The sequence below is a fragment of the Corythoichthys intestinalis genome, chromosome 8 (genome assembly GCF_030265065.1).
Source record: "Corythoichthys intestinalis isolate RoL2023-P3 chromosome 8, ASM3026506v1, whole genome shotgun sequence".
Classification (NCBI taxonomy): Eukaryota; Metazoa; Chordata; class Actinopteri; order Syngnathiformes; family Syngnathidae; genus Corythoichthys; species Corythoichthys intestinalis.
This window is the reverse complement of record NC_080402.1, coordinates 54,482,101-54,495,610: the sequence shown is the minus strand read 5'-3', so window position 1 is coordinate 54,495,610 and position 13,510 is coordinate 54,482,101. Positions and strand designations below refer to the sequence as shown.

At 38.0% G+C, this 13,510-nt stretch overlaps 1 protein-coding gene across 7 annotated transcripts in view; it reads right to left on the bottom strand.

Annotated features, from left to right (window-relative positions):
- LOC130920853 (deoxycytidylate deaminase-like) overlaps positions 1-13,510 on the bottom strand; it is a 29,335-nt gene that overhangs the window by 15,094 nt on the left and 731 nt on the right. For 3 of the 7 annotated variants that reach the window (XR_009064223.1, XM_057844358.1, XM_057844360.1), the window contains exons 3-8: positions 12,363-12,510; positions 10,231-10,368; positions 8,582-8,656; positions 4,639-4,788; positions 793-924; positions 519-617 (exon numbers count right to left, since the gene is read on the bottom strand). Coding sequence is in view for 5 of the 7 variants with exons in the window: in XM_057844358.1 (XP_057700341.1) it covers positions 519-617; positions 793-924; positions 4,639-4,788; positions 8,582-8,656; positions 10,231-10,368; positions 12,363-12,510 (742 nt within the window). In the remaining 2 variants the exon portion in view is untranslated. Of the gene's footprint in view, positions 1-518; positions 618-792; positions 925-4,638; positions 4,789-8,581; positions 8,657-9,231; positions 9,303-10,034; positions 10,197-10,230; positions 10,369-12,362; positions 12,511-13,510 lie in introns of those variants that run through there. The other 4 variants (XR_009064224.1, XM_057844364.1, XM_057844361.1 and 1 more) reach the window with 4 other exon arrangements.

Genomic DNA, 13,510 nt, shown 5'->3' with positions numbered 1-13,510 from the left:
TTGTAGCTTTGATCCGGCTATCGACGACTGTGAAGCACTTTGATCAAAGACAACTCATTCATTGTGTAATCGAGGCTGTTCTCGGCAACGTGAGCATCAAAGCGTGAGTGGATTTGTGGCGCTGTACGAGCATGAAGCAGAAAAACGAGATTGCGTGTTCAAAAAAAATAATTATAATAATTAAAATATCGCATGTACTTGCAATGCAAGTACTGGTATTGCGCATCCGCATGTTGCGATGATGATGTTCAAACAATATATCGTTCAGGCCGGATAAACAGTAAATCCAACTGTAATGTGATAGCTACACCACAGACAGTAGTCCAAAGGTAATAGAACAGACACAATCTTAGATGTTCAATCTAAATCTTCATTTGTGTTGTAATACATACAAAAAGTACACATAGAGTGAACATTGAAATTCATCCAAATTCAATTCTTATTCAAACATCGAAATAAACTAAATAGATGGAACGCACCACACAAAAAGATGTTCAGATGTTGAGAGTGTATCCTACCTTTGCAAGTCCCAGTTCCAATTTGGTTTCCAGCAATAAAATTCGATCATTTAGATTATCCCAAGTCTTTCTTGATATTGTAATAATTTCTTCTTCCTTCTAAAATAACAGAATTGGGTTGAATACACACATTTTAGGTTGAGATGATGGAATCAAATGATTTGGTTACCTCTTCCAACTGTCTCTTTACATCATTATACATTAGCAAGCGACAGCAATAATAATAGGGCTAAACGATAATGAAAAAGTACTGTATATAGCCAAGTTTCCTTACTGCTTCTTTTGTGTTGCTCCGTCTCATGAGCTCCTCCAGATGGTCTTCTAAGACACTGAGCTTTTGAAAACCACTCAGAAGACTTTCAATTTGAGCTTCCATTACAGAAAGCCTTTGCTCTATTTTGGAAGGCTGAAAGACAAAATGATATTGTGCATGAAATACTACTAAATTTTTTAACTGGATGGGTGCAGCAATATTTTGAATTGAATATCACTTGATCATCATCCCAACACTCCATCATAGGAAATCGTGTCAGTGAAATTGTGAGGACATTGAAATTTTATCCCCATTCCTCACCACACATCAGTGTTGTTAATCTTACTTTAAAAAAGTAACTAATTAGTTACAAATTACTTCTCCCAAAAAGTAATTGAGTTAGTAACTCAGTTACCTGAATGTAAGAGAAATTAGTTACTTAGCAAAGTAAATGGTGTTACCTTTCATGTTTTTTTTTCCATTTAAAAAAAAAAACAAAAAAAACCATAGTAACCTTTGCTATGTTTTTAAGTCATTTGATGTTGTGAATCAGCCGTTAAAGTTGTTAAAATTGTTCTCGTTATTGCATTACTTCCCTTCTGTCTACTTTCGACATGTGAAAGTTTTAAAACTGTTTCATCATTTAAGGATAGATTCAAGTCAAGATTTTGCAGATTTAAGAGTATTTTAAATAAAAGTTACTTAGGTTCGCTAGGAAGGTTCACTACAACTGAACCTTTCTGAGAAGTCTGCTGCTTTAAGATGGCGGCTGTTTACTAACAACGCCGAGTCTGTCATTTCACATCTAGTTCTATATACATGTGATATCTAGCGTAGCATCAAGTGGGCATTGATTGTAGGCTGTTGGCTACAGTCAGGAAATATTGGAGCCACCTAGCCTAGCATCGCGTTTGCAACGGCGTCACAACAATCTTCCCTCCTTCCCACTCCCGCTCTTGTCTCTCCATGTCTCTGACTTTTCTTGCGTCATTCAACCAACGTAGTAACGCATAATAACACACACCTTTACATCCTCTGTTACGGTAACGGTATTGCAAAGATGAGAAAATTAATTTGATTACTCACTAACTAAAAAAATAACGCCATTAGTAAATCCGTTATATTCTAATGCCATTATTAACAACACTACCGCTCACTGTATCCTGAGTTGACTTGTGTGTATGGGGCACTGCTTTTCCCTTCTGAGACACTGAGTGGTGGACAAGAATTTAAACAATGTAATCCATTCCAGAGGCTATCCTTCATGGCCTCACCGAAGTCTTCTCAAGCCCAGATTTTTGTATCTGCCTCTGGAATTTCTCCAGTATGATGAAATCCCTAACTACTGGTGTCCACACACAGGTTCAGGGATTGCCAACACACTTAATAGCCATAAAGCGAGCTGCCTCAACATTGGAGGTGCAGACCCCATTTCACACACACACACAAAGGTAGTCCCCAGGTTACGAACGAGTTCTGTTTCGATGCTGGCGACATAACCCGAATTTCCATGTAAATCGGAATAAACCTTATAAGTACCACAAAATAACTATCTAAATAGTCCAAAAGTATTGTATTTTGTTTAATGATGGAGGATACACTGCCCTCTGGTGGCAGCGATGGAGGGTACACTGACCTCTCGTGGCAGCGTTGGGTCTGGCTGGACTATGGCCTTGTATGGTTTAGCAGACTCAGACGTCTGACATGGATTAAGGATAGCTGCACTCTGGTTTGTCCCACATAAGGCTGTAAATTGTTTCAGCTAATATATGTTTTTGTATGCATTTATAATTAACTTTAGCGATACAGTTTGTGGAGTTACATGTGAGCGATTTGCAATGAGAATTGTAATACGTTAGCATCCGTAGTATTTAAACTAGCGGCCTTTTGTTAGGCAAAATAGGCTAATTTAATCTACTAAATTTACTAGGGCTGTCAAAATTATCGCGTTAACGCGCGTTAATTATTTTTTTAAATCAATCACGTTAAAATATTTGACGCAATTAACGCACTAGGCCCGCTCAGACAGATTTAAATGTCAGTACAGTGAAAGGCCAACTTGTTAATTGTGTTTTATGGAGTTTTTCCGCCCTCTGCTGGCGCTTGGGTGTGACTTGCATATGTTATCTGGCGTAATGTCGCCCTCTGCTGGCGATTCAGTGCAGCTGATTATATGGGTTTCGGCGCGCTTTTCTGACGTGATTATATGTCGACGCAAACTCACACTAATAGACAGTGCTATTCAGACCAGCTAACGTCCGCATCCAGTATTCAGTGGCAGTTCTCATAGCCCCATCACACTGTTTGTGTCTAATACATGCATCGCTTGTGAGTTATATTCCTCCTTTGTTTATATTCATGAGCATTAGATAGTTATTGATGATGTGTATTTGAATTTGTTCACATATATGGTGAAATGCAGTTACATTGTTAGATGCTTGTGAGCTAATTGGCTAGTGCTACTGCTCAAATGGAACACGTGTGTGTACATTTTATGTTATTTTGTGATTTATGCAAGTTATTGACACATTGCCTTGTTATTTTCAGTTTTACAAAAATACAAGAAACGTGCTCCTGTCAAAAACAGATGACTTTAGTAAAGCCCATGCAACTTTGCCACACCGTCTGATTTCTTTTTGGAACTTATGTTCGCTATCTGTCAATTTGTGTACTCACACACATTGAGGACAGAATAGGGCTACTAGTTTATTTTTTGATTGAAAATTTTACAAATTTTATTAAAACGAAAACATTAAGAGGCGTTTTAATATAACATTTCTATAACTTGTGCTAATATTCATCTTTTAAGAACTACAAGTCTTTCTATCCATGGAACACTTTACCAGAATGTTAATAATGTTAATGCCATCTTGTTGATTTATTGTTATAATAAATAAATACAGTCCGTATGTACCGTATGTTGAATGTATATATCCATCTTGTCTTATCTTTCCATTCCAACAATAATTTACAGAAAAATATGGCATATTTTATAGATGGTTTGAATTGCGATTAATTGCGATTAATTTCGATTAATTAATTTTTAAGCTGTAATTAACTCGATTAAAAATTTTAATCGTTTGACAGCCCTAAAATTTACATATTGATTTATTGACTTGATGGACCTTTGAACACCAATTTTTTGTGTCAAGTGTTTTATTGACAAAAATGTGTGCCGTTAGGTGTGTTACAGCTTTACAAATTGTCAGAACTGAAGCAAAAAGCTTCAAAAAGCACAATTGCCTTGTTTGCTGTCTGTCAAGCTGAACCACTTTACGTTTAGTGAGGACAGAAGACGTCATAGTAATAAAGTAAAGCAAAAAAATGAGAAATTTTGGGGTACAATAAGGTACTGTTTATACGACTTGGAAAAAAAACAAAAACGACTGGAGACCAAATGGCGGACGAGACTCCAGCATCGTAAAGTTGAAATCGCCTAAGTCGAGTACGTCGTAACCTAGGGACTACCTCTGTTTGTGTGTGTGTGTGTGTGTGTGTGTGTGTGTGTGTGTGTGTGTGTGTGTGTGTGGGTGTGTGTGTGTATATACACACACATTGATTTCAGTTTAGAATGGCTGACCTATCTTGAATTCTAAACTTGCATTTACATTAGAATGTTAGGCCCTAGAACGGGTGTCAAACCGATTCGACAAAGGGCCGCAGTGTGCCCTGGTCATTATTCCAACACATCCAGCACAGACAGTTTAACCAATTTGGTGTCTGATAAAACAAGCAGCACTTAACTGCAAACACCGGATTGGTGAAAAGGTATTCATCTTGTTTGATTGGAGTGAAATCCAGCACCCACTGCAGCACTTTGAGGCCCGGTTTGACACCCCTGCAATTTGTTAATGTTGAACATCATACCTCCTCTTGCTTCTTCTCCGTCTCATTTGGAATTCCATTTTCAGTATGCTTCATATTGGAGTGTACTTCATCATGCAAGGTCTGTACTACACTCTGACATGACAAGTAGTCTTTTTTCATGTGATGCACTGCATAAGGCTGGTCACATACCTGAAACAAAAAAGGTATGTTGAATCATTATTAACAGTCAGCGGTATGAGTTGTCGTATTTTACACTTCATGATGCATTAAACATTTTCAGTAGGAGATAGGTGTGACTGAATGTAGTTTGCTATGGCCATGCTTAAATAAGCCTGTCACGATATGCAAGTCAATTTATCGCACAATAAATAGAAATGAGTGCGGTGATTTTCCCTCGTGTGATTTATCGCTGCACTCGTGTGTGCATACATTTGTGCGTGCGTTTGCGTGTGCTGCACGTGCGTTTTGATTGCAAGTGAGACTCCACTTCCTTGCACAGATGCTTATTGGTCATCAACACGCCGTTGAATTAAAGTTCAGACATACGAAAAAAAGGAAACACATCTATATTAAACATTGAAAAACGTGAGCATCGCTACCTAGCTAATGGAAAAAAGACATTGTACTAATCATTTTAGCCTGCTATAAAACTTTGGCAATCTTATCCAAAATACAAAACTGCGGTTAAAAGGTGAAACTTCAAACATGAAAATTTGCTGGTTAAAAGCATTTGCAAACGATGAAGAAAAAAAATAAATTATTACTGACACCACATGCATGACGAAAAGAGAAGTAAACTTTATTGTGTGTGTAAAGCTTACGGCTAGCGGCTTAGCGAACATACTTCCGGTGAACATTTCAAAATTAAACCACGTAAAGTTCAACATGTGAATAAAAGTTTTTGGGAGTTAATCTCACATAATGAAAGATTCTAAACTAAGAACACCTTTAAAATGACACATGTTATGAAAAATATGATTGGCATTTGGCAATGAATAATTCGGCTTCAAATTTGCTAACGTGCCCGTTATAGGACAAGATGACAGTCATTTTGGATCAAATAAACACTTTTGATGGGCTGTAATTGGTAGAGAACAAATATGGCATTGGGTTTCCCCCCTATTTCATATTCTGCACTTATTTAGCTTTGAAATGACTCATTATGCATTATGTGTTTTTATTATTTTTAATATAATTGGTGCATTTAGTAGGATTATCATCACTACATTAGTGGTTGAATTGGTAAAACAAAAATTGACTGTAATATATCATATTGGCAATAACTTGAGGCAATATGTCGCCTACTAAAATTGGATATCGCGATAGGCTTAGGGGCATCCATGATAAAGACGTTGCTTGGATGGCAGCCAGTTTTTGATGTCTTTGGGGAGTGTAAGAAAGCCCAGTTGATGTGTGTGGTGTGCCTTTATTTGATTGTGACTGGCCCTCTAAAATGAGCGAGTTCACTCGATCTTTCATTTCTCTGGCCCTTTGAGAGGGGAGAATCTTCGCCCTTTGATCTATCTTAACAGTGTGCTCTCTGAATTTCGTTGTACAGTTTGCATGTTCTCCCCGTGCCTGCGTGGGTTTCCTCCGGGGACTCCGGTTTCCTCCCACATCCCAAAAACATGCATGGTAGGCTGATTGAACACTCTAAATTGTCCGTAGGTATGAGTGTGTGCGTGAATGATTGTATGTCTCCTTGTGCCCTGTGATTGGCTGGCAACCAGTTCAGGGTGTCCCCTGCCTACTGCCCATAGTTCGCTGGGATAGGCTCCAGCACCTCCGCGACCCTCGTGAGGAAGAAGCGGCATGGAAAATGAATGAATGAATGTTACAATGGCAATAAAGAGTATTCTATTATATTCTGATAAGCTACAGTCGTGTCTTACTTCTTATGATACAGAAGCGCAAACCGTAAAGAACTGTGCATAAATAAGAGATGTAAGTAGGGTTGCTGAAATCTTCATTAATGAAATGCTAGTATGTTTGGGAGAACAGAAATATAACCTGTCAACGTTGTTAGTCTGAATGCTTGTTAAATGCTAGGCGCTAACAATTAGCAGATAGCCTCTAGTTCTAACCATTGGTTTCTTTGATTGCTTTGCTAAAAGGCTTTGATCTAAGCGGATGCTGTATTTGTGGTGTTATTACGATTCTCCTGTTAAATGGATATGTTGGTTGTCGTGATGATCATTATATTCATTATGTGAGCCCTATACAGGATTCTTTCTAAGCTTTTTTTGCCATCTGTCCCAGCTCTTTTGGCATATATTCAAGGGCTGTCCCAAACGACTAATTTTCTCCCGATTAGTCAGCCGACTATTTTTACGATTAGTCGACTAATCTAATAATTTAAAAAAAATGTTTTTTTGTTTTTGTTTACTAATTTAGCAATGAAATTTTTGGTGACGCTTATCAATTTACAAAAAACATATTGGAACACTTAAATTATTTACTAAAGTACAAATAAACACGTAAATAACAATAATAAATCACAAATAAACAATGACTTCAAATGCTGATAGAATTAACTAGTGTAGCATCCCGATTGAAAAGATGGTCTCTTAAACTGATGGTTTACAACTTTTATTCCATCCTTGATGTAATCCCACTGTAAGAGCTATGGTGCACACAAATAAAACAACACAATTAGAAATTAACGAAAACTTTTCACTTTTTCCTTTTAAACCTTATTTATATATCAATGAATTGCCTATATGAATTGCCTTTACCTTAATTTATTATCATTGACAATCTCTTCCTTGAGTGCAATCACTGTATATACTGTATATATTTATGACCTTTTAACGTTATATACTTTTCTATACCATAAAATAAACCATAACATGAAATAAACCTTTCAGTTGGAAATACTAATAGCACTTATAGGGCCCATTGTCAATGAAACATTATTATTTAGTAAAGCGACAGCACCCTCTGGTGTACAAAAAATGAAAAAAAATTTTTTTACAAACGGTGACGGCGCTTGAGGTGTTTATTCACGGCCGACGTGCAGCCAAGCTTGGCAGTGAAGAGACAGGACACAAGAGTGTACCCTCCTTTATTTCTTTGAAATAAGTCAGTGTTTTGGACACTCTGGTGCGCTTTTTTGGCTTTGTGGCGCTTTCCCCGCTTGCATACAGAGCATCCGACATTCTGAACTTTCCGCGCATATATTTTTTTAAACCCTTCATTAACCGTCGACGGGATGTTGTGCTCGTCGACGGATTTACGTCATCGATGACGTCGACTATGTCGACTAGTCGGGACAGCTCTAATATATTCCTCGATAAAATTGAATTAAATATGTGTAGAACATGATTTTTAGGTCATTGTTTAACCAAATGTTTCAACTTCATTGAAATTAGGATGGTAGGTAAAGTCTAAATGTAATAATGTGTTTCAATTTTATTTACAGTATTTTCAGACTATAAGTCGCACCAGAGTATAAGTTGCACCAGGCCAAAAATGCGCAATGGAGAGAAAAAAAACCCATACAAGTCGCACCAAAGTATAAGTTGCATTTTGGGGGGAAATTTACTCAATAAAATCCAACACATAGAACAGATGTCATCTTCAAAGGCAATTTAAAATAAAAATACAATAGAGAACAACATGCTAAATAAGTGTTCAGTATGATGTTACATGATGCATGAACAACGAAATGCGAACGTGGCCGGTATATTAACGTAACATAGCTATTAAGAGTTATTTAGATAACTATAGCATTATGCTATAGTTATCTAAATAACATGCTAACAAATATAAAGAACATGCTAACAAATATACTAAACCATCAGTGTCGCTCCAAAACACCAAAATAACATGTGAAATGATATAATAATGTGTTAATACTTTCACACATAAGTCTTTCCAGAGTATAAATCGCACCCCCAGCCAAACTAAACAAAAAACTTCTAGTCCGAAAAATACGGTAATATGATTCTTCCATACAAAAGTAGTTGTTGTGTACACTTACTGTATCTGGCTTAGTCAGATTTGGATGGTCTTCCTTTCTGGTGTCCTTGTGTGAAACATGATTTCTAATTTTGGGCTACAACACACAGCAAAAGATCAATGCACGCTTGTAAATACAATGATGGTAATTGAAAAATGAGCACTTAGATTAAAGTAAAAAATCATTTGACTGAAACTTTTTTTTTTTTTTTTTTATAACATTGTCGAGACTAAACAATGAGGGGATAATATTGTCGAGGTGGTCTGCGAGGTACTCTATTCAGGTACAGTAAATCAACCAATTTTCATTCACTGGACATTTATAATGAAGTTTTCAATACTTCAATGACAATACAATACTTCAGTAACTGATTTTTTTTTTTTTTTTTTTGCTTTTAACCAAGAATCTAGACTGTTTTACATCCATATCTATAAAGAATTCAGGGATTTAAGCATTTATTAGCTAGAATTGTCAACGATAAAAGCGCTGCCTGCGATTCCACTCAGTCAGCAATGCAGGCCCCCTATTTATCGGCCCCGTGTCCCGTCAATACATTATGAGGTCTATGCCTGATTAAATTCATTATTTTACAGCGCCTATAAAGTAAAGGCAATTACAGTATGTTGGTATATTTCGATCAGTCAGTGGATCCATACTTGAGATGCTCCCACCTGTTGGCCTCTCATCAATGGATGTGATGACCAAGCCATGTTTCTTATTGCCAATCACACTACCAGTAAACGGTTCAGGTATATTGCGCCCTCGCAAACAGAGCCACTGAGCTGCAAGCATATGGTCAGGGTTCCTACGTGCTCACAGGTGCAAACAGCCGCAACTGAGCCAAACAAAGATGTGCACTGCGTGGAACTTGTACAAGTCATGGTAAATTTGTTGCCCGCAACTCCTGATGAAAAAAATAATCTAAAGAAAAATTATAAGCTAAAGGAAAAGACGAAAAATTATTAATTCATCAGGATGCAAATATTTACCAGATTTATTAAAAAAAAAAAAAAAAAAAAAGTCTTACATCGAAAGTCTTGTGTGTTTCACAAATGGCATCTGGATTTTTTTTCCTTATCCAAAGCAAATGCACTTTATTTTCACCTGTGCCATGTTTAGTTTAGAGAACTATTAAACCACATTAACATTTTCTTTAGAAAGGAAATTGGCCAATTTCACTTTGCATACGAAGCCACAGAACCACTATTTTAATTATTTGCGCTAAGAAACAATGCACGAGTTTCAGGGAACTTATTGAATAGTTTACTTAAATTAAACCTGCGCAAAAGCGTAACAGATGCCATGTGCACATATGCATACAACTGTTAGTTTGCTTTATTTTTTACATACGTTATGTTACGAACATGCAATGCATTTGGAGACTTTGAAAAAAAATAGAATAAAGAGGATTTCTCATCTTAAGTGTATACTATGAACACCTGAGGTTGTAAAACTTGTTTTAGAAGCTAATTACCTTAGTCACCCATAAATGCAATGTTAGGGAATCTGCAGCACACAACCAGAAAGGGAGCACGACTTGCTACTTTTTAACAGCTACCTGAAGCTAGCCAATGAATTCAAGTTGATGCTTGATTATTGAGCCCAAGCATTTTGTACTTTACAGCAAAGTCATTCCTTTTTTGTCAAATGACATTTGAATGTGTGGTTACCTTTTTCAGTTCATTGTGTCTCTTCAAAACCAAGCCAATGATGTCACAAAGGGTAGAAATCTTTCTTTGTGCAAAACCATTCTGCAGGAACTGTTGCTTGGAGACGACGGGCTTATAGTGGAAGATATCTCGGAGAACCTTAACGGAAAAAATAAAAATCTGAAAAGTCTTGACTGTGGAAAAACAAAATTGGTAGTAGTGCATTAATATCCTTCTTCGAGGTTTCATATACGCAACTAGTGCTGCAACGATTAATCAATTAACTCAAGTAATTCGATTAACTTGACAGTCTGAACGGGACAAGTCGTATAGAAGTGGACCATTTCAAATCCAATCTGAGTCACTTTCGTATGTAGCTCAAATCCGATCTGGGCCACATTTTCCCAGAATGTCGCGGCGGTCTGTACTGTGAAGTCTCCCAAATCGGAATTAATGCAGCAATTACGTTATTAAAGAGCGAGAGAGACGCTACGGTAGCGGTGCAGCTGTGCGTTACTAGCGCCTAGCTTGCATTGAACACGGCTTTTGGGGAAGGGGCCAGGCTTGACAACAGTCATAAAAAAATAAAAATGGGTTGAGGATAAGCCTGAGAATGATAGGTTTTCTCTCTGCTCCATATGAGCAATATTTCAACATTACTTACACGGCCAAGAGTCGGCGCAAACTGCCCGTATGTGTGTGTGTGACATGAACGGACAGTGCGTGCATGCCATTGATCCATATAAACTGTAATATAAGCCTAAACGGGGATTATTTATGTCTGTTATTTGTGTCCTCTTTTTGAAAAGCAAAATATGATATCCCTGGAATGACGGATGAGAGCCAGCATGTGGCCATTTGTTTTGATGCTTCTGCGCATGCGGGGCTTCTTGCTCAGCGCATGTTGGACTGCGAATTAGTGCGCATGCGTAATACTTGAATGGTCTCAATGGACAAAGGCAGTCTGAACAGGCACGCCAAAAGAACAGATATGACAAAAAATCAGATTTGTGCATTAAAACCTGTACAATGAACCTAGCCTAAGTGTCCAGTTGGTCTTAACAGTTTTAATGTTTCACATTGAAAATATGACTTACTCCTATTGTGATCATTCAACATATCTAGTTTATTATGACAAAACAGCAAACAAATAGGGGTTATGGGGGGACAGAAGAAAAGAAACTCAAGAAAAGAAAGAAAAGCAACACAAACAACAACATGAAATACATTGAACGCCTACACTAACTATTAATATGTTGGTGCCATCGTCAGCTAGATGTATTTCCGGTTCACACCATGTGAGGTGCCTGTTGACCCGGGAAAGAAGGGGAGGGGGGTGGGGAAGTCTATAAGCTAAGTGATTGGGAGGGGTAACGTGTACACAAATCAGCTTTGTGATCTAGAACCCAGTAATCGTTGGAATCCCTTGTGAGTATAAGCCCGTTGGCAACCGACCCTATGCCACCCCACTGCCAGTCCCGGCACCGGGACGGCCCGCCCAAGCGCGCCCCGCCAAACACGCGACAGCCACGGGGTGACACGAGATCGGAGCCCCGACCTCACCCGCGGCTTTCAATATATAATCAGTTGGCCTGCACGATGTATCGTTTGAACATTGCCCTGGTCAAGTGCGCATGCGCGATATTCCCATTGCAGGAAGTGTGACTGATTTTACCCTCTACCCTCCACTTTTCTGTCCCTCGTGCCCGTCTGACCACCTTCAGTTCCAGAGCGTTTAGTCAACTCTCCCCCCAGCTCTGTCACTCCCTACCCCTGACCTTCGCAATGTACTAGTAGCTGCTCTACCTTTTCAAATCCTGACTCAAAAACTTCTATTCAATCTTTCTTACCCATCCTGAACCTTATATCTCTTTTGGCTGGACCGCTTAATTTCCTTTTATCCTGCTTTTAATCTATGTTGTTAATTTTAATCCATCTAATGTTATTTTCATTTTAAAAAAGTGCTTTTCTTTCAAAAATGAGGAAATTTCCACATGACCCCAAACTTTTGAACGGTAGTGTATCTACCTTAAATATTATATAGTATCTGAATCATATCTGTATTGGCAATACTGGACCTCCAGTCACTTGGACGGGACTTCTGTATGACAACAAATTGTCACTCGGAACATTATCGTGTCAGAGAGGGGTACCTTATAGAGTGTGTCAGTGAATCGCAGATCAGTTTTGCCCGTCAGCTCCAATCCAGCTGCCACTATTTGCTCAGTAAAAGGTGGGGAGAACGTGGTGAGACTGAAGCTCAGTATTGGGAGAAAAGCTGAGGGGTCTCCTATGGAAAGTCTAAAATGACAAACAATTTGAAATTGTAAAACAGAAGCCCAAAATACACACATCCCAAAACAAAAGCGACAAAAGATACAGACATTAAAGTTGGTGTTTATTTCACATAACACTTAGTGGAGAGGGTATAAAACTTGACTAGAAGGATAAGAGGGAAGATAGTGCAGGGTGAGTGCACAAGCAATGTAATTGATGGGTGGTGGGGAACCCAGTATTAAGACAAACTTTTTGTGAGCATTATTGAGTTGACATCCTATTCCTACTTTTAAGTATGGAATCGCTAATCCGTTCACAGCAATTTAAAACAAATTTAACAAATTGAGTTTCAATGGTGAGACCTCAATGTGAAATATATATTCAGTGGAATTTTAATGAGGATCATTTTAGGAAAAAATTAGAGGTTGACCGATATATAGGCCAGCTGATATATGGACTTTTTTCCAACATCGGCCATTGGCTGATTAACAAAGAAAATAAGCCGATAAAAAAGGATTTTGATCTGGTATCTGTGTGGGCAACTGTGGCCACCGCTGACTGACTGAAGGACCCCAGAAGGACCCTGCAGCAGCTTGAAGGCAGGCTGCTTCAGGAGGCTTCAGGCTTGCCTGTTATGTAAATATTGTAAGATTTTTTTGATCTTGCATAAGATTAAATGCAATGTTGCTTTAGCCTTTAAATGTGTTTACTGAGTGATCCTTACACTCTAAATATAACTCGTAGCGTTAGCGTAGCATTCGCGTTAGCATTAGCTTTACTATGGCGAGCTTTCTCTTAAACTCTCACTCTCATTTGTGTACATCTCGTCGTGACGTCCTGGTGGGTTTAATTCTTTGAAAATAATGTACTGTTCTTGCTGAGTGTGTATAATAATTATAAAAAGAAATGTGTTCGTTGGTTTGGTAGCACTAGACCAAATAAATCCTTTAAATCTTAGGTTCTCATTGTAAATTTGAAGCTGTTGAAACAATGAAAAAATGCCTCTCATAATCTGAGTGCTTTA